Raw genomic sequence first — 19,713 nt, 5'->3', positions numbered from 1 at the left:
ATGAATTTATTGTTCGAGCGGTATCGCATGATTCTCAGTAATAATATTGCAAATACAAACTCAATTGAGCAACAACATCCACGAGAGGACAACTTATTTGAGAATGACCTCAAAACTTGTATTTGAACAGCTTAACACGCGCACTCGAACATGCCGATCAAAGGTACCTAGGTATTCCATGCCCGAATGTTCTTACGGAAATTTGTAAGCCAATACAATTATGCACATCTTTAGCAAGGCACGATATCTTCCCTGAAGCTATTGCGATGCTTTTCCTTTTCTTTCTTTTTCTTTTTTTTCTTCTGGCAACAAGGCTTCCATTCCCCTCTGTTTCAGAACAAATGTTCAGAGGATGCACTATTAACGCCATGACCTGTACCCGCCCAAATTGAATCGTGAATTTGCCCAACAATGTGTATAAAGCAACTACTCAAAGTCCTAATCCCAGAGCAGCATGCTTGTCTTCTTGGCACAAGAACCAGAAAACAGGAGCCGCCAAAAGGGATGGATCATGTTGCCCTCGTGACGGCGTGGCAACGTTATTCGTTATAGTGATAGACCTGTCGTAGAAAGTCATTAGTGCCAGGTGTTCATTGTAGCAGAGAAATGACCGACCTTGTAATTGGGAAGACCATATGGTTGCCAGCCTAATCGCTTAGCCATTTTGGCGAATCCCTCAGTCTCAATAAGATGGTAGAAGGGGAAGGGAGGGAACATGGCACCATCGCGATGCACATCTGCCTTGACTAGAAGGGCAGTACCTCCAACTCCATCAAGTGGGATGACCAGATTACGGTCACCGCCCTCGACAGCCAGGTATGCCATAAGCATTCGATATGTTGGCATTTCAGCGTAGCCCTCGAGAAGAATTTCGTCGGGTCCCATCTTGGCAGCGAGTGCCAGCGCTGTTTCGCTGTCTTGCCAGCTGTTAAAATCGTATGGCCGCTCGGCCATTTGCTTATGTTCCTCGTCGTAATATCGCTGGAAGCAGTTTGGGACAATGAGCGGCTTATCAAACGAGGCGAGATCCTGGATCAGGGTTGTAGGAGTCTCAATGATGTCGGCGTCTAGCCACAGGACCCAGGAGGTGTCGGGTCCGAGAGTCGTGAACAGCAGTGAATTCCGGGCCTTGGACATAACCTCGCGACGGGCCTTCTGGTTTTTAAGCTTGTGGCGCTCGGCTTCATCCTGCGAAACGATAGCAGGATCAAAATCTTGACGAAGAATGATGATGCTCTTGAATCTGTCGCCCTCACGGCCATGCTTCTGTGTCTTGTGGATGTGTTCTTGGAGTTCGGTGGTGGCTTGGTTACCCTCCTTGGTCTTGGGTAGGATGAACCCCAACGTGATAAGTTCATGAGGATAGGTCAGGCGCAAAAGATTGTCCCAGTAGCCGGGGTAGAATCGAGACATGGGGGTCAAGATGAGGACATTTTCTCGGTTCGCGATGGGCGAAGTCGTAATGGTGACATTGTTAAGGTTGTAGTGCACAACGGGTGGTGGCTTGAGCGGTACGCCAGATCGGGATTTTGACTTTCGGTACGGTGAAGTCGGTGGCGAGAGATGATGTTCTGCAGTTATAGACTCGAATCGGCGAGCGGTTGCGGATTTGCCCGACGGGGAGACGAGGAAGACGATGATGAAGATGCACAGAATCGCTCCGAGCGCGAGGGTCAAGGGATTCGTCTTCTTGAGACGAACCGCCCCCATGGGTCGGGCCATGAGAGCTGTGTTAATACGCCTGAGATGCGGCGAAGTGTTCGGGTATGCCAGAGAGTGCGACAACACCAGCTATCGGGAGGAAGTCGAGGGCATCAAATTGATCAAATGTTGAAGCTGTTTCGGGATGCGCCGCGAGGGACAGCTCAGGAATAAGTAAGTGATAGGGGGTTTGGATAAATTCGTATAAACTGCTCAACTCTCAATTGTAGCCTTTGAAGAGGTATAAGACAGACAAGAGGAAAAGAAGAAACGGACGTAGCAGACGAGACTGAGCGAAGGGGCAATATGACAGGAATACGAAGTGGTTCTCTGGCCTCCAAAGGGATAATTAACTGAAGACACAGCGACAGAAGGGTTCAGTTGGCTGATGTCCCAGAACAGGTCTAGCGTGGAGACCCGTCCCATCGGTGAATCCCAGTAGCACCAAGGAACCTGGGCACCTATCCATGCAGACACAAGCTGACAAGATACTTTGTGATCTGGAGGCTCCCGTTGGAGAGACCTTGACTCTGGAAAGTATCATCGTATTTGAGAGCTGAGGCCGTAATCCGCTTACACCTTTGAGATCATTTCATTATCAGTGAGGATTCGAGGTTTTGCACATTTCATCCACGACCTTCTAGTGAAGTGAAGTTTAAAAAGAGCCCGGCTTCGTCGAGGCCCTCCAGCAATGGTCTTGTTCCGATCAAGCTGACGGTATGATACTTGATAAGTAATTAATGGATAGCAGCAATATTTGCGAGTCCCTTGACTGCTTCTATTGGAAAATTCTCATGGTCGATGGCCCGAAACCCAACAATATCATTATCAAGTACTTCGTACTTACTTGTACGGAGTTGAGAAACGCTTCCTCGTATTGTCGCACTAATAATAGAGGCTCCACCACGATTCAACGCCCAGATTGTGGCTTGGGGCCTTGATTTGTGGCACCCACCCATGACATCCAGTCCATCCTTCGCATGTGCGTAGGTAGACAACCTTGGCCCAACTTTGTCTAGCAACACGGCCTCTTCTCTCAAATTTCAACTTCAACTTACCAAATTCATCGCGGATTCTGTCAAGCTTCGCAGCAAATATACGCAAACATGGCTGACAAGATGGATCGCGGTCTTGATGAGATCATCGCTGATACTGTACGTCTTTTTCATCTCCCTCCTATCCTTTCATACCGTCTCCCGCGTGCAGTACATGACATGAACGCGCCCCCGTCTCGCATCAACCAACCAACACAGGCTGACTTTTCTTTTTCGCAGCGCGCCAATCGACCTCGCAACCCCCGTGGCCAAGGTCGCCGACGTGAACCCCGTAATGACTACCCTCGCGATGGTGTTAGAAAGGTTGGTTTCTCCTCAGACGGCAACTCGGCCTTCTCCATGAGTCTTTGTTGACGTCGGCGGTGCAGGTTGACTTCCCTCGCCCTCCAATGATGCCAACTCGACCTGTACAACCCTCCTCGCAACTCGTCCTTTCGGTGCTCGGGGCTTTTGTCGATTGAACGGCTTTCCACTCTGAAAATCCATTGCTGACCAGAGCGTCCCTCCCACTTGCAGTCCGCTCGCGACGATTCACGAAACCTTGATAGGTTAGTCAAAATCTTGCCTTTCTACTCCTCTCGCTTGCTAACCGTACACAGCGAATGGGTCCATGACCGATTCGAAGAGAACAGTAATTCTTGGAAACCCTTTCCTGCCCAGGATGCTATTTTAACAGCTATCCAGACAATCGCCGAGCTCCTGCTCCTCGCCGCCGCCGCGAATCCCCCGACCAGTGAGTCGCACCCTATCAACAATCGCGAGCTCCCTAACCTTGTGCACAATAGGGAGTCCAAGGGCGCCAAGCTCAGAGTTGACAACATTCACTATGACCTCACTGAGGAAGACCTGGATGTAGGTGGATGACATGGCTGGAATTACTACACAGCAGCTCACAGGCATATAGGAGCTATTTCGAAGAATTGGCCCAGTTGTTCGCCTTCAGCTACGGTACGATCGTGCTGGGCGATCCGAGGGGACTGCTTACGTGACGTACGAACTGAAGGAGGACGCTCAGGAGGCGGTCAAACAATTTGACGGTGCCAATGCCAATGGTGAGTGAAAAGTCTTGCCGGATTGTGCAACCCGGCTGACAGGAACCAGGCCAACCCATTCGATTAACTCTGCTACCCTCGCGAAACCCATTTGATACCGCCGTTATGCCCGGCCGTCCACTGGCAGAGCGAATCTCGAGTCCGGGGGAACGAAGATCCCATTCCCCCCATCGCCGGTATGATGACGACGATGCTGCCCGCAGAGGAATCGACAGATATGTTCCCGGTCAGGGTCCTCGCCGCAGCCCAATGCCGCGACAAGGTGGTCGGGGCCGCGGTCAAGGTGGTCGTCGCCCTGGAGCTCGCCGCGATGGTAGAGATGGGGGCAGAGATCAGGAGGGCGGACGAGGCAACCCTCGCGGGAAGAAGACACAGGAGGAGCTGGATGCAGAGATGGCGGACTACTTTGGCGGCGGTGACAACGCGCAGGCCGCAGAGCCTACTGACCAGCAAATTGCACCCACTGCTCAAACACAGGCACCTGCGCAGACTCAGGCTCAGGCTGCGACCGACGATATCGACATGATCGAGTAGCTTTGTTGCCATGATACTTGACTTTGATATCTGTCATGTTCACTCACAACTATGTACAACACCAGAATGTTTAGCGCCTTGCACCTAAAATCCCACCTTCGAAGTTGTCAATAATAATTTGGTCGCCTGTAGTCAAACAGTCCACATGAAAAGAGAAGACATCAACCCCCTTGCGTGTTGCGCCGGCTCCATGCGTATGATAGTGACCCCTGTCATTGTTAGTAACGTTTCGATTGAGTTGGAAACAAAAGGGGAAAGAAACTCATGGCAGGTTGCCTACCCCTGTGAAGCCCAGGTTTCGGCCTGTGACGAGGCCGTTGAAGGACATGTCAACATTGACGCTCATGTTGAAGCTGATACTGTTCCTGTTGCTCGGTCTTTGCTGCTGTGGTCCATTGACGTTGTGTCCATGCAATGTTGTCTGCTGGTTGACAGTTCTGGCCCCTCGCATCAAGCCTCCATTGTTCTGTGTTGATACCCAGCGAGTAGTTTCGCTTGTTGTCTGAGTGATTGTAAATGGCGACCCATGAGTTGTTTTTACACCTCGATCTGTTGCTCTCCTCGACAGTTGCCGAGGAGGCAGCTCTTCCACGCTACCTTCTGAGTCCGAGTCATAGTCTGAGGTGTCTTCATCTGAGGTGTCTTCTTCGTCGGATGATAGATATACACTCTCGGCATCGTCGGTATCTTTGCCAGATGGCGATTCATCTCTTTTCTGCTTCTGCTTTGGTTGATACGTCTTTACTGGTACTGTCGTATCAGCTTCTTCGATTTCGTCTGGCTGCCGAGGGTTTGAAGCTGGAGTAGTCTCCGTGTTCTTGTCGTTGCGTTTGTCTTGTGATGATCTAGTAGTTCTGGATGAGGATGCCGATGCATTATCATGCTGATGTTGAGGAGAAGAGAACATCATGGGCTGTCAGTTGATGTTGTCGACGTGCTGGAAATGATCGATGAACTTGTTGGGTTTTGGTCGATAATGAATAGTTTGCATTACGAGTTTCGATTCTATGTGATCATGTATCTTCAGTGACGGTCTGGTCTAATCTATACAATAGCCTCGATAGCCTGTCAAAGGTTCGTCATCATGTGCTTTATGTCTTCAGAGGCGAATCGAATCGGGCCATGAATGGCTCCCCGCGACACCAGAAACAGGGTGGGATCCTTGAAGAGTGACGTCGACCTTGACCACAAGAAACGACTTGTCGCTGTGCAGACGGGCCTCGGTTCATTCGAAACCATTCATTCCATTTCCATTTCCACGGAACGTAACGTAAGGTAGCCAGGCTAATGATTTTGAAAACGGTCGTGAGTATGACCTACTTAACTACTTACTACAAAAGTGCCTACCGATCTAGGTACATATACGGATGGCATAAACGCCCATAGCCCACTAATTATAATCCATCCTCCGTTGATCAATCAATGCCTCACAAGTATCAAAAGGATAACAAAGCACTGTATCGTTCGAAATAGAAGCCCCGCACTCACCTCTCTCCCATCTTCGACACTTCCATTTCTGCATCCACGTACTAACCAGACGATCTCGAATCTCGATGCAGTCAGTGTAAGCAAATCTCGTAGCATCTTGTTGGCTCGCCTAGACTATATAGTAAGTACCTGAAATATGCCCCGTAATATTCAAGTGAAGTTGGCAATATGCCTACCTACAAGTACTCTGTCGCCCATTTGGCGGGGCCGGTAATCTTTTGATACGGGTTTCTATCACTTGAAGTTTCGTTGCCTTTTAGAGCATCTTGGATGAGAAGCTAGGAAGTCGAGATCCGAGATGTTGTTTGTCAACTGTCCGCAATTTTTAATATCTGCTCCTGCTAAACAGCAGCAGTATAGGTATTCATTGATAACTACCTATGCATAAAGCGAATAGATTTCGCCATTTATTCGAACGTTAGGTAATATGGATCAGTAAATTGTACGCTTTGGCTCTTCTAGCAACTCCCTAATACTAGTTCCCCGCGTCAATCTATCTCCTTCTCACATATTTACTCAAGTCAACGCATAACGCTCAACTTGTATTGATTATCAATCATAAGATGTCAGCCACCGTCGAATCTCTGCCCAAAATCGGACTACTGTCTATTGGCGATATGGGAGTCGGCATTGCAAAACTACTAGTTGCCAACGGTTTCACTGTTGCAACCAATATCTCTGGCAGAAGGTGATTGATGAATCAAGCAAGGAGGATGAAATGTCTGCTAAAGATCCCTCCAGCAAAGATACCATCGAGCGAGCGCGTGACGCAGAAGTTGAGCTCCTCAAGTCTGATGTTGATCTGGTCAGACAGAGTTCCGTTATACTCTCCATTGTGCCGCCTAAAGACGCAGGGGCAACAGCCACTCGTATTACAGATGCGTTAGCAGGCTTGGACACTACGAGAGAGCTTTACTTTGTCGATCTCAATGCTGTTGCGCCCTCCACGGTCAAGGCCATTGCGGCATCTGTTAAGAGATCAAATCTGCCGATACGATTCGTTGACGGGAGCATTCTTGGGCACCCCCCCAAGAAGACACCTACAAATGCCGCAACAGAATCATCAAGCAGTGACGATTCTTCTGGCTGGTACCGTCCTAGCATTCCTATATCAGGCTCGGATGGTTTTGGCTCGCTCCCCTTTGGAAAGAAACTGGTGTCTGTTCTCAACATGAAGCAAATCTCTCCTGACATCGGCGCTGCAAGTGGCCTCAAAATGTGCTTTGCTTCCCTTTCAAAGGGATTTACCGCCATTGCCACTCAATCGTTCACGACGGCCCATAATCTTGGCATCTTGGACGCTCTTAAAGATGAGATTGGTACATTTTATCCAGCCACGCTTGCCAACGCTGAAAAGAGCGTCCCCGGCATGCCACCCAAGGCGTATCGCTGGGTGCGAGAGATGGAGGAGATCGCCCTCACTTTCTATGAGGAAGCCGGCTGGGATAAAAAGATGCTCATGGGTGCCGCGAGTGTCTATAAGGATATTGCGGAGAATGAAGTACTTGGAAACGAGAAGATAGGCAAGAGAAAGAGGGGAACAACGCTGGATGATGTCGCCAAGGCGGCAGCGGAAGGATTACACAAGAAGCAAAGACCGCATTAAACAAACGCAGCTAGAATACTACTTACATAGGTACACATATAGCCACTTCCAGTCGTTAGGAGGGGTACTTGTACATTTTTATTACACATACGACAACCACCACCAATGAGGACCATCAACTCCTTGCTGGCCTATACAACATATATCCGAGAGTCAGGCACGTTGAGTTTCCAGTCGTTGTTGAACCCAGGTTTCGAAAACATGGAAGCATCGGACGAGGTTACAAAGATACCTACGCTGGAGAGAGCGCCGAAATGATTTTCCAACAAGCGTGCCTCAGGTCGAGAAGGATTCACATCAGTTTCGACCTCGAGCTTGCTGGATGTTCCAAACACCACACCGGTTTGTTTTTTTCCAAGTGGCTCTCCAGCAGAAGCATCCGTTGATGCAAAGAACTGGATTTTGGAACTCACAGGGACAAAGTTGCCCCCTTCCATAGCTTGGATGAACCTTTGCATCTCTTCTTCTTCAGATACAACAAAGTGAGTTTGCTCGGGGTCAAGCGACAGCAAACCCTTCTTTGCCCCCCAACCACCGCCACCACTCACTGAAAGCTGTTAAAAGATGGAATCGGGCACATGGGGCTGGCAGTTTTGCTTACAGACTTGATACAATCTACCCCCTTGCCTATACAGGATACCCAATTGGTCAGAGGTCACAGCCGTTAGCTCCGTGATGCTTTGACCATCGGCGAATGTTGCCTCGGGATCCGGATTGACATAGGGCGAGCTGCCCCCCGACTGAACAAAAGTTGGAGGTGTGATCATTGCCCAAATACCCATAGGAGACTGAACCAAGTCCGATTTGCTGGCATGGAGGTCGTCCACTGCTGGTTCGAGCTCAGTCGATGCTGGAACTGACTCGTCTTCAATGTCGACTCGCCGTACGATATTACCAAAGCTCTCGGTTACCACACGGGGGTGAGTCAAAGGCACGAGGGGGGCCCAGATACCAAGGTCGTTGATTGACGAGAGCTTTTTCTGAACAGGAATGGCTACTTTCTGCAAATGCTTTTTGTCAGTTTGCTCAATAAGTTTCGGAGAGCCAGTCGACAAGTCGTAACGGCTAATAATAAGTGTCGAGGTCCTGTGGTTCTGAAAAGTGGTGTTGGTAAGAGGGATAGTGACATGCGGGCTGCCAAGATCCATCGTTAGAGCTGACACCTTCCCACCGTCCGACCATTCCTTTGGGGGCGCCTCTGTCCATAGTCCTGGTAGGATACCGTCGAGGTTGCCACGGAGGACAGATATGCCTTGGATGGGTTTGTTGTTCGGCACTGGCGGGGCGATGTGGTCAACAACAGCGCTCAGAGTATGGAACTCGCCAGTCCCATCAGAACCTGACAGCATATCTACAAACTCAGACATGAAGACATTTTTGCCTAGCCATTGCGCATACTGTGGAGTTACCAGTATAACTGCTGCATCGTGGCGGCTAGGATTGGTAATGTTTATCTGAGATCTGACGGCTTGTAATAGCCTTGAGGGATCCTTTGGAGGGTCAGCAAAGTCGAAAATTCTTCTTGTTCAAGATCTCACTTTGATCTTCGGACTCAGCTCAACAGTGAAGTAATCCGATTGTTTACTTGTTGAGTAGACTCTCCTAGTTGTGGTCGAAATGCAGTTGTAGAGACGGCTCCTGGGGGCTCTCAGTGCTAGCCGTAAGGCCATTGGGACAGAATTCAAAGACCGGCTACACCAAATACGTCAGGTTAGAGTAGATGCTTTAACATTGGCCTTTGGAGTAATTTCGGCTCAAGTTATTGCATACCTAGGGAGGCACTTAACAGGTAGGTAGTTAGGTAGTCTAAGACGACATCAAGCTCAGGCACTTGACTTCGTTGGCTGAGTTGAGCGCTTGTGGCTAGTGAGCTGCTGCGCCACATTTTACGAAACATGGTGGTCCGATATCGTTGGTGTGAGAAAAGAGTCATCAAATGAAGATGAGTACAATCAATTGACGTGTCACATGAGATGAGCTGCGTCCGGATCATTTCTAATGATTTGGTTTGATTTGATTTGACATGGTAACTTAGTACCTACCTCTGAATCATATCAATGTTAATGCTGCTGCGCCACACTTCCTGTACCCCTCCATGAACGAACTACTAAGGTAGGTAGTAACTAAAAGTTATCCCCCACCATCAGAAGCGGGTGACTCAATCCTCGAAATTGCAGTGCTGTAGCTGAGCTGGTAAGAGTCACACAACATCTACCTATATCAATTCGAGGTGCAGGTCATTGCTTGAAGCCCTCAAGTTACGGGCTTCATTCAGTCATCTCCGGCACGACGTTTAGACTCGCGGTTCGAGCACTGAGGGTGCGATCTGTTTCCCCAAGAGCAAGCCGACCCTTAACAACCACGCGAGTAAATATGGCGACCAACAGTGGACGAGGAAACCCAAGTTCGTTACAGCCCTCCGTACATAATAACGAATGCTGATGCTAATCATAACATCATAGTCGCCGCCAGCGAGGGCATCCAGGACGCTACCAGCACTCCTCCAGCCGTTCCCGCCGCGGAGAAGAAGGAGATTGTCGAGTCTGCGGCCGGTGCGCATGCTACAGGTCAAGATGCCAGCGCAGCAGCCGCCGCCGGTGCGCCCAAGGTGAAGACTGAGAAGGAGTGTATGTAATACGCAGTCCATTGACAGTTTTGGGTGCATCCCCTGACATGGTTTCGCAGTGGAAAAAGAACGAAAGAAGGCCGAGAAACAGGCCAAGTTCGAAGCAAAGAAGCAAAAGGCCGCTGCCACCGCCCCCAAAGCTACCAAAGAAAAGAAGCCTAAGGAAAAGAAGGTCGAGGAGGAGCCTCTCCCCGAATACGTCGAAGACACCCCCGAGGGCGAGAAAAAGCGAATCCGGTCATTCGAAGACCCCCATTTCAAGGCCTACAACCCCATTGCGGTCGAGTCAGCATGGTATAGCTGGTGGGAGAAGGAGGGTTTCTTCAAGCCCGAGTTCAAGCCCGATGGAAGCGTCAAGGACGAGGGCAAGTTCGTCATTGTTCACCCTCCCCCTAATGTCACTGGTGCTCTGCATATGGGTCACGCCCTTGGTGACTCCCTCCAGGATCTCATGATAAGATGGAACCGTATGCAGGGCAAGACTACCCTCTGGTTGCCCGGATGCGATCATGCTGGTATCTCTACGCAGAGCGTTGTTGAGAATATGCTTTGGAGAAAGGAGGGCAAGACAAGACACGACCTTGGTCGTGAGGAATTCGTCGACACCGTCTGGAAGTGGAAGGATGAATACCACAAACGCATCAACAAGGCCCTGACCAGTCTGGGAGGATCCTTTGACTGGAGCAGAGAGGGTACGTCAGCCCCAGACTCATATGAGGAGAAAAAACTGCTAACAGAAACCAGCTTTCACCATGGACAAGAACTTGTCTGCTGCCGTTACTGAGACCTGGGTCAAGCTTCACGAGGAGGGCACGATCTACCGAGCAAACCGACTTGTTAATTGGTGCACCAAGCTTAACACTGCACTTTCCAACCTCGAAGTCGTCAACAAGGAGTTGACTGGCCGTACCCTGCTCGAAGTCCCTGGATACGACAAGAAGGTCGAGTTCGGCGTCATTGTCCACTTCAAATACCCTATTGAAGGTTCCGATGAGCTTGTCGAGGTTGCCACCACCCGTATTGAGACTATGCTTGGTGATACCGGTATTGCTGTTCACCCCAAGGACGAGAGGTACAAGCACCTCATCGGAAAGACTGCCATCCACCCCTTTATCGAGGGCCGCAAGCTGCCCATCATTGCCGACGAGTATGTCGACATGGAATTCGGTACCGGTGCTGTCAAGCTTACTCCGGCTCACGACCCTAACGATTTCACTCTCGGCCAGAAGCACGGTCTTGAGTTTATCAACATCTTGACCGACGATGGTCTTATGAACGAGAACACCGGCGCTTACAACGGCCAGAAGCGATTCGACGTCCGTTACACTATCCAAGATGATCTCAAGGCCAAGGGTCTATATGTTGACAAGAAGGACAATGCCATGAAGGTTCCTCTGTGCGAAAAGTCCAAGGATATCATCGAGCCTCTTCTGAAACCCCAATGGTGGGTTCGCATGAAGGAACTCGCTGAGCCTGCCTTGGCTGCTGTTCGAGACGGACGCATTAAGATCCGACCAGAGACTGCTGAGAAGAGCTACTTCAGATGGCTCGAGGACATCAACGACTGGTGCATCAGCCGGCAGCTCTGGTGGGGTCACCGATGTCCCGTCTACTACGCTAAGATCGAGGGCGGTGCTGGAGATATCCCTGAGGAGAAGCTCTGGTTTGCCGGCCGAACACGAGAGGAGGCTGAGGAGAAAGCCAAGGCTGCACTCCCTGGCAAGACATATACACTTGAGCAAGATGAGGATGTTCTCGACACATGGTTCTCCTCTGGGCTCTGGCCTTTTAGCACCCTTGGCTGGCCCAACAACACCCACGACCTCCAAACTCTCTACCCTACAGAGGTCCTCGAGACAGGTTGGGATATTCTCTTCTTCTGGATTGCCAGAATGATCATGCTTGGTCTCAAGATGACGGGTGATATCCCATTCAAGGAGGTCTATTGCCACAGTCTTGTTCGAGATTCCGAAGGTCGTAAGATGAGTAAGAGTTTGGGCAACGTCGTTGATCCCCTGGATGTCATCTCAGGTATCCAGCTGCAGTCTCTCCACGACAAGCTTCTGCAAGGTAACCTACACCCCAGCGAGGTCGCAAAGGCTACCAAGTATCAGAAGACTGCCTTCCCTGAGGGTATCCCCCAATGTGGCGCTGATGCCCTACGTTTCACCATGATTAACGCCACAACCGGCGGTGGTGATATCAACCTGGATGTCAAGATTATTCACGGATACCGCAAGTTCTGTAACAAGATCTTCCAGGCTACCAAGTATGTTCTGGGAAGTCTCCCCGAGGACTTCACTCCCTCGACGTCAGGGGTTGTCCGTGGCGAAACTCTTGCCGAGCGGTGGATTCTTCACAAGATGAACACCGCGGCCAAAGAGATCAACCGTGCTCTTGAGGATCGCGAGTTTTCCAAGTCGACATTGATTGTCTACCGCTACTGGTACAACGAGCTTTGCGATGTCTACATCGAGAACTCAAAGGCCATCATCCGTGACGGCACTCCAAAGGAGCGTGAGTCTGCTATCCAGACTCTCTATACTGCTCTCGAGGCCGCTCTCACCATGATTCACCCTTTCATGCCCTTCATCACTGAGGAGATGTGGCAACGAATGCCCCGACGACCTGAGGATCAGACCAAGTCTATCATGGTCGCGAAGTTCCCCGTCTACCACGAGAAGCTTGATGATCCCCAGTCTGAGCGCGCTTACGAGCTTGTTCTAGGCTGCTCCAAGGCCGCGCGCTCACTGATGGCTGAGTATGCCCTCAAGGATGAGGCTGAGGGTAAGTGCTCTAGTCCTGTGGCCCTGTAAACGATTTTTACTGACTCATTCACAGTTATCATCCAGGCTTACAACGATACTGCTCTCACTACCGTCAAGGAGCAGTCGTCTTCTATTAAGACCCTGAGCGGCAAGGGTATCAAGGGAGTCGAGATCCTCAACCCTGATGCTACTAGACCAGCTGGGTGCGTCGCCTATCCTGTCTCAACCGAGGCCTCCGTTTTCCTTCACGTCAAGGGCCGCGTTGACCTTGACGCTGAGATCGCCAAGGCCCAGAAGAAGCTCGACAAGGCAAAGAGCAATATTCAAAAACAGGAAAAGATTCTCAATGATCCTGGCTATCTTGAGAAGGTCTCAGACGCCGTCCGCGAGACAGACGAGAAGAGATTGGCAGATGCCAAGCAAGAGCTCAACAGCTTCGAGGAGACTATCAAGCAGTTTGAGCAGCTCAAGCTGGAGTAGATAGGATAAGATAAGATAAAAGGAAGACGTGTGAAAGAGTGCGTGCTTCGCAATGAGTGTGCTTCAGATATAGGAAAGAATTCATGGGAGATGTGGAAGTTATATTTGTAAATGGGTTCTCACTCTACGGGTCCTTTCTTCTAGTTGACGAGACTAATGGATATATCCATTTCAATGATTTCATGTCGCCTAAATTATTCTCCAGCATCAGCGTCTACCAGCCTCCTTTCCCCAATCCTTCTTCCTTGTCTCTCCTTGATCCTCCACCATCACCACGTACTGGTTTCGACTGTGCAGCCTCATGTCTCTTCAACTCTTCTGGTACCTTGGAGATGGAGCTCTTGCTGAGGATTTGCTTGAGATCATACATGGTATCAGCGTCCTCAGGGCCCAGGAAAGTAATGGCAACACCACTCTTGCCAGCACGACCTGTTCGACCGATACGATGAGTGTAGCTATCGATTTTAGGGGCCATATTGAAGTTGACGACGAGAGAGACATCGGGAACATCGATACCACGGCCAGCAAGATCAGTTGCAACGAGAACTTGCGTCGCGCCGTTGCGAACTGACTGGAGAGAAGCTTCTCGCTGTTCCTGAGTCTTGGACCCATGGAGTGTGGCAACCGTCCAACCCATCTGCTTAATATCGCGGGCGACCGCATCGCAGTTGCGCTTGATGTTGACAAAGACAATAATGGGTGGCGCAAAGTCGTTCGAGGCAAGTATCTCTTGCAGACGCTTCTTGCGACGGTCCTCGCCGGGAATGAACTCGACACGCTGCTCGACAGTGTCCACGGCTTCGCCTGCGTTACCAATGGTGACGACGGCTGGACGGCGGAGGTACTTCTTGGCAATCTTTTCCACCTGAGGCGGCATAGTTGCTGTATACATCATGGTCTGTCTGTAACGATCGTTTCCACCTAAATAGCGCTTCATTTTTGTTGCATCCTCGGCATCTTCCGTATCCGGCTTCTCGTTGTTGACTGGTAATGCTTCGAGGATCCTGTTAACGGGTTCCTCAAAACCCATGTCGATCATACGATCTGCTTCATCCATAATGACATAGCAACATTGTGCTAGGACGAGCACTCGTCGATCGAGACAGTCGATAAGACGACCCGGTGTAGCAACGATAATCTCAGCACCATTGCTCATGTTGTTTATTTGTTCCTCGATAGAGTGGCCACCGACGATGCTCACAACGCGAAAGCCGAGGGGGCCAGCAAACTTCCTGGCTTCAGACTCGATCTGCTGCACCAGTTCTCGAGTCGGGGCCATGATGAGAGCGTAGGGGCCGTCGTTCTTATTGAGCTCGTCGAGAGGCGGTAGATCAGAGATGTAGACCAACAGTGGTAGGAGGAAAGCGGCTGTTTTTCCGGAACCAGTGACAGCTACACCGATGAGATCGCGGGCTTGCAGCGCGATAGGGATTGCAGCTCGCTGAATGGGCGTCGGCTCCTTGTAACCCACGTCCTCGACAATGTTGAGCAAGCGCTTAGGGAGATTCGATTCTTGCCAGCTTCGCATGGGGTTTGGAATCATACCGCCCTTGGTCGCGATTCCAAAATCTTCTTTGAAAATTCGCCAGTCCCGCTCGCGCATATCTTCCAAAGACTTTTCGGACCATCGCTTGCCCAGTCCTGTTCGATCAGCTCGTTGTCTCGCTTTGTCGCGTGCTCGGAAGAAGTCTTCCATGATGCCCTTTGCTCTCTCTTTGCCATTCTCTGGATCTCTCTGCTCTATCATTCGAGCTCTTTTGCGAGCGCGCTCCTCGGCTTCGTCGTCAAATTCTCCACCAACACCTGCGAATGATCCGTTGTGGTTGACGGCCTGTCGAGTATATAAGGGATCGTTGTCGCGCGACGTGTCTTCATCAGCGTCCCACTCGAAATTGAACTTCTTCTCTGTTGTTCGCATTCGTTTCTTCTTCGCCGAAAAGTTGGACTGTTGGTTAACTTGGGGCCCCAGGTATCGTGATCGGAGGAGAGTGGCCTCGATATCCTCTGCAGACTGCTTATCCGCAGCCTGTTTATCTCCCTTCCGTCCTTCTCTTCCCCTTCCCCTCCCTCGCCCTTGATCTCGATATCCATCTCGGTCACGACCATTCTCCGGGTTCATAGCCTTGGGCCCCGTTGGTACGCGCGATGATCCATTCGTGGAATCGTTGTGCCTTGAAGAGCCGTTTGATCTGGCGGCCCATTTTTGTTCTTCCTCTCGCCGTTTCTGCGCATCTTCGGAAGCCTTGCGCTTCTGCGCGTCTTCCTCCTTCTTTGCCTTTTCAGCTGCTAGTCGCTCTCGTTCGGCCTTGGGGATGAACCTAGGCTTTGCGGCGGCGGCATCTGCAGCTTTCTTTTGCCGCAAGATTTCTTCAATATCGAGGGGCATTTTTGTGTGATGAAAGAATAGAAACAAGAGAGCGATGCGTTATTAGAATATTTCCATTAGGCAGTCGCCAACCACAAATAGAAGCGATGAATGATGATTTGTTGTTGAATGACAAGAGTTGACAAGGCTGAGGCAGTGTGGGTTTAGCTCTAGGTGCTTCTACGAATCATTGGCTGATGAAATGAATAAACAATGGATGGGTCCACCTGCATTGGTCGGGCGGGCCCAGGTACCTAGGCTCAGTCGTTATCTGAAAACTTGGGGACCGCCGTAGCCTTGAAGATCAGAAAGCTACAGATTCGTGACCATTGGATCCTTTCAGTTCCGGGGCGTGCAACCGATTGCCCTTCAGCACGGCAAATCATAGCAAATCGCTATGGCGTCAACATCACAGCTCATTGGGCTTGCAAAGTCGCTGCCCGCACCACTGCAGCGCTTCTTTGCCCGCTATCCTCCCGCCGCCATCCTCCCCGAAAACACCCCAAAGACCCGATACCAAGAGGAGAGGCCGAACCCCTTCCGCTTCTACAAGCACCCAGTGACTGGCAAATGGCAAGATCCTGTCTACTCGCAGCGCCGCCAGGCTGAGCTGGTCAAGATGGCCCGTGAGAACGGCGTTGAGGATCTGCTGCCAGAAACACGAAAGGGCACCGAGTACAAGTTGGCTCACCGGGTTGAGCATGGTCTGAGAGTCAAGGGTACTGGTGTAGGACAGAAGGTAAAGGGCCATATTCACGAACGACATATGATTGCAAAGTAAGTGAAGAGCCCCATCATGACCATCACAGCTGTACTGGCTGGCTATGTGTTGCCATGGGCCCAGAACAACATTGACTGACTGTACTGCAGGATGGAGACAAGAAGAAAGGCCATGCTGGATATGCCCAGTCTTATCAAGCGCTGGAAGAGGGTAAGAATAAAGATTGACTGCCTTGATCGTCCAAGGAAGCATGTGTTGCTAACTACCTCAACAGGTGGGCAAATACGGTTGGACCAAGTTCCCCAAATAAACAACAAGAAAGAGAGATGGAATGATTGCTTTGCCGCGCCCTGTACATTCACCATGTATTTTTATGTACAACAATATCAGAGACCGTCTTGTCGAGAACCATTGTGCATTCAAGATCCAGCCTCCCTTCCCTAAATTACAGGCCACCCAACCACCACTGCGTCTGGAGGTTCTGGGACATGAACTTCCTATCTTGTACACCAACTAACATTAAGTTGATATGGCTCTCATTTCTCCACGTAAAACAATGTACCTAGATAGATAAGGTATCTACGATTTCACCATGGCTCCATCCCATACCGTTGGAGCGCATCACGTGATATCAAACGCTGAAGCCTTCAAGCCTTTAGTTGTCCAGATCTCTCACTTGACAAACAAGCATCTGTACAACTCGGCCCCATAGCATGGCCTCTTCGCAGGCTGCAGTCACCTCGCCAGAAGTGGCAACACATTACCAAGTCCTCAACCTCACGCCCACGCTACTCGACACACAGCATGATTCTACACCCCTCATAAAGCGCGCCTATCACCGGGCCCTCCTCCGTAACCACCCAGACAAGGTCAAAATTTCAGATCCATCTTCTGTTTGCTTCACAGTCGACCAAATCACAGCTGCTCTCAACACTCTTTCCGACCCTTCTTGTCGGGCAGCTTACGACGCCGTTCTGCGGGTGTCTCGCCCAAGCGAGAAGAGAGATGGCTCTTATCAGACCGGCGTGGAAAATGTTGACCTAGATGATCTGGCATTTGATGAGGATCAGGAATGCTGGTACCGCCCTTGTCGCTGTGGGAATGAGCACAGCTATGAGTTTTGTGAAGCAGACTTGGAAGAAGTGAGTGATGAGGGGGAGCTGGTGGTTGGCTGTCTAGACTGTAGTTTGTGGCTTCGAGTTCACTTTGCCGTTATTGAGGATGAACAACAATCTCATCCTTCAAATAAAACTTCGAAAGATAAGACTTGACCCTGCGGCCTCCTCATAATCAGATTACGGTTGAACCAACCATGACAGAGAGTGCTCTTATCCGCATATATCTTGCCAAGGGCATATCTAACCATGCCAGGATCCATGTACCAAAAACCAGGCCTACAATCAAACAAGGTACCTTGTACCATAACATAGTATTGTTCTTTGCGAGCCAAATCAACAACAAAGAAGAATAAGAAGAACCCATGTAATTTTCTTCAACTGCGTCATCACTAGTCATATATTTCGTGTATTGAAAGTAATTTTAGTATTTTTATTGTCCAGACGGCAAACGCATTAACAGTCTAAGAGCAGAACGTAAAAGTGTTCTGTTATAGACTCGCCTTGCCAGCCCGTTGGTGAAAAAGTCAGCCCTTTCCATGGCCATTGTCTGTACTGAAACGATGCCGAAGCTCTTGATCAAAAACGAGGTCTTCCGTCCACACTCCGTAGACACCAGCCCACCTGACACCTGCATAGACAAATCACTAGTCGAATCCTTACTCGGCCTTAGGCTCCTCGGCCGGGGCAGCTGGCTCCTCGGTGGCGGCCGCAGGTGCGTCCTCCTTGGGAGCCTCGGCCTGACCAGCAGCGGAGGTCTCGGCCTCAGAGGAGGTCCAGAGGGTCTGTTATTATGTTAGCTGTCGTCGAATAGGTGAAAATGAGCAATCAGGAAACTCACAAGATTGTCGCGGAGCAGTTGCATGATCAGTGTAGAGTCCTTGTAGCTCTCCTCGCTCAAGGTATCGAGCTCTGTGGATTCCGTGTCAGTATAATGTTGGCCAATAGAAAGCAGTCGCGAGTCGTACCAGCAATAGCGTCGTCAAATGCCTGCTTGGCCAAGTGGCAAGCCTGGTCAGGGGCGTTGAGGATTTCGTAGTAGAAAACTGAAAAGTTAAGGGCAAGACCCAGACGGATAGGGTGGGTGGGAGGAAGCTCGGTCTGGGCAACCTCAGTAGCAGCCTTGTAGGCCTCGAGGGACTTGTCGGCAGAGTCCTTGCGGCGGTCACCGATGGCGAACTCGGCAAGGTAACGGTGGTAGTCGCCCTTCCTGCAAGACTGGTCAATAAAAGTATGCCACAGGATGTAGTGAGTTGGCGCCTACATCTTGTGGTAGAAAACCTTGGACTCGCCAGATTTGGCAGAGGGAATAAGGTGCTGGTCGAGAACCTCAAGAATGTCGTCGCAGATTTTGGCAAGCTCGGCCTCAATCTTCTGTCGGTATTCCTTGATAAGGGTAACCTGAGAAGAGTTGCCCTTTGACTCCTCCTTCTGCTCGATAGAGGTGACTATGCGCCAGGAGGCACGGCGGGCGCCAATGACGTTCTTGTAGGCAACGGAGAGAAGGTTTCGCTCCTCGACGGTGAGATCTCGATCCTCACCGGCGACAATCTTCATGTTCTCAACCATCTCTACAATGGGCGCGCGACCCATACGTTAGCGCGCGGTTGACATATTGTGTTGAGTCCTAGAACATACCCTCATATCGCTCAGCCTGCTCGGCGAGCTTGGCAAGGTAGACGGCATCTTCGTGACCCATTTTGTTGATGTTTGGCGACTGTGTTTAAGGACAGTTAGCAAAGGGAGGTGGTCAAGTTTGTCAGACGAAGTGAATAAATCGATATGTGCAGACACAGGCAGATAAGCACAAAGAGAGTGGTAGTGGAGTCGAACGGCGCAAGCTCGTGTATGCGTTGGAGAAAGCGACGATGATGGAATGATGAAGGAAGCTTCGAAGTGGGCGAGGGGCGATAAGTCGATGGTTTTAGGCGATACAGGGAGAGGCAGTTGCGCGCCTAGTGCGTGGCTAGAGCGGCGGTTTCTGAGACGACTACCTCCTGAGATGGGCGACAAGCAACAACGAGCACCACACAGTAAATAAACGACGGGTAGCCTCGAAATAAGGTGTTTTGGTCGTTGGCAGTACAGATAAGGCGGCTATCGCTTAATCGTGGTGGTGAAGGCGCCCGGAGATCCCAAGGGGGACAATGGGTGCGTGTTCGTTTCGGTCTGAGGAGGGGGGGCAATGACGACAGAGGGGGG

The 19,713-nt window shown here is 50.5% G+C and overlaps 10 protein-coding genes across 10 annotated transcripts; 5 read left to right on the top strand and 5 right to left on the bottom strand.

Annotated features, from left to right (window-relative positions):
* Window positions 1-576: 576 nt before the first annotated feature.
* On the bottom strand, window positions 577-1,722 carry FTJAE_8109 (mannan polymerase complexes MNN9 subunit; the record flags this gene model as incomplete). Its single annotated transcript, XM_037354891.1, has 1 exon — window positions 577-1,722. One exon carries the CDS (start codon window positions 1,720-1,722, stop codon window positions 577-579), a length of 1,146 nt encoding a protein of 381 aa, XP_037204809.1.
* A 1,085-nt stretch (window positions 1,723-2,807) lies between these two features.
* Window positions 2,808-4,342, top strand: FTJAE_8108 (RNA and export factor-binding 2; the record flags this gene model as incomplete). The annotated part of the gene is made up of 5 exons (XM_037354890.1): window positions 2,808-3,059; window positions 3,273-3,304; window positions 3,356-3,608; window positions 3,661-3,808; window positions 3,858-4,342. The coding sequence occupies 5 exons, from the start codon at window positions 2,808-2,810 to the stop codon at window positions 4,340-4,342; spliced, it is 1,170 nt and encodes a 389-aa protein (XP_037204808.1).
* Window positions 4,343-4,604: 262 nt separating this feature from the next.
* Window positions 4,605-5,249, bottom strand: FTJAE_8107 (uncharacterized protein; the record flags this gene model as incomplete). The annotated part of the gene is made up of 1 exon (XM_037354889.1): window positions 4,605-5,249. The coding sequence occupies one exon, from the start codon at window positions 5,247-5,249 to the stop codon at window positions 4,605-4,607; it is 645 nt and encodes a 214-aa protein (XP_037204807.1).
* A 1,144-nt stretch (window positions 5,250-6,393) lies between these two features.
* FTJAE_8106 (uncharacterized protein) lies at window positions 6,394-7,436 on the top strand (the record flags this gene model as incomplete). Its single annotated transcript, XM_037354888.1, has 2 exons — window positions 6,394-6,518; window positions 6,572-7,436. The coding sequence occupies 2 exons, from the start codon at window positions 6,394-6,396 to the stop codon at window positions 7,434-7,436; spliced, it is 990 nt and encodes a 329-aa protein (XP_037204806.1).
* Window positions 7,437-7,567: 131 nt separating this feature from the next.
* FTJAE_8105 (v-type c subunit family) lies at window positions 7,568-9,106 on the bottom strand (the record flags this gene model as incomplete). Its single annotated transcript, XM_037354887.1, has 3 exons — window positions 7,568-7,983; window positions 8,038-8,926; window positions 8,975-9,106. 3 exons carry the CDS (start codon window positions 9,104-9,106, stop codon window positions 7,568-7,570), a joined length of 1,437 nt encoding a protein of 478 aa, XP_037204805.1.
* A 703-nt stretch (window positions 9,107-9,809) lies between these two features.
* FTJAE_8104 (valyl-tRNA synthetase) lies at window positions 9,810-13,310 on the top strand (the record flags this gene model as incomplete). Its single annotated transcript, XM_037354886.1, has 5 exons — window positions 9,810-9,840; window positions 9,899-10,063; window positions 10,122-10,754; window positions 10,807-12,849; window positions 12,904-13,310. The coding sequence occupies 5 exons, from the start codon at window positions 9,810-9,812 to the stop codon at window positions 13,308-13,310; spliced, it is 3,279 nt and encodes a 1,092-aa protein (XP_037204804.1).
* A 214-nt stretch (window positions 13,311-13,524) lies between these two features.
* On the bottom strand, window positions 13,525-15,696 carry FTJAE_8103 (pre-mRNA-splicing ATP-dependent RNA helicase PRP28; the record flags this gene model as incomplete). Its single annotated transcript, XM_037354885.1, has 1 exon — window positions 13,525-15,696. One exon carries the CDS (start codon window positions 15,694-15,696, stop codon window positions 13,525-13,527), a length of 2,172 nt encoding a protein of 723 aa, XP_037204803.1.
* Window positions 15,697-16,072: 376 nt separating this feature from the next.
* Window positions 16,073-16,706, top strand: FTJAE_8102 (ribosomal 25 mitochondrial; the record flags this gene model as incomplete). The annotated part of the gene is made up of 3 exons (XM_037354884.1): window positions 16,073-16,452; window positions 16,546-16,606; window positions 16,671-16,706. The coding sequence occupies 3 exons, from the start codon at window positions 16,073-16,075 to the stop codon at window positions 16,704-16,706; spliced, it is 477 nt and encodes a 158-aa protein (XP_037204802.1).
* A 403-nt stretch (window positions 16,707-17,109) lies between these two features.
* FTJAE_8101 (diphthamide biosynthesis 4) lies at window positions 17,110-17,667 on the top strand (the record flags this gene model as incomplete). The annotated part of the gene is made up of 1 exon (XM_037354883.1): window positions 17,110-17,667. One exon carries the CDS (start codon window positions 17,110-17,112, stop codon window positions 17,665-17,667), a length of 558 nt encoding a protein of 185 aa, XP_037204801.1.
* A 371-nt stretch (window positions 17,668-18,038) lies between these two features.
* Window positions 18,039-19,210, bottom strand: FTJAE_8100 (tyrosine 3-monooxygenase tryptophan 5-monooxygenase; the record flags this gene model as incomplete). Its single annotated transcript, XM_037354882.1, has 6 exons — window positions 18,039-18,135; window positions 18,175-18,296; window positions 18,353-18,423; window positions 18,480-18,721; window positions 18,776-19,082; window positions 19,150-19,210. The coding sequence occupies 6 exons, from the start codon at window positions 19,208-19,210 to the stop codon at window positions 18,039-18,041; spliced, it is 900 nt and encodes a 299-aa protein (XP_037204800.1).
* Between the last annotated feature and the right edge of the window lie 503 nt (window positions 19,211-19,713).

This window comes from Fusarium tjaetaba (assembly GCF_013396195.1).
Source record: "Fusarium tjaetaba strain NRRL 66243 chromosome Unknown NRRL66243_c0000170, whole genome shotgun sequence".
Taxonomy (NCBI): Eukaryota; Fungi; Ascomycota; class Sordariomycetes; order Hypocreales; family Nectriaceae; genus Fusarium; species Fusarium tjaetaba.
The sequence above is the reverse complement of the archived record's forward strand: the minus strand, read 5'-3'. Positions and strand labels throughout refer to the sequence as shown.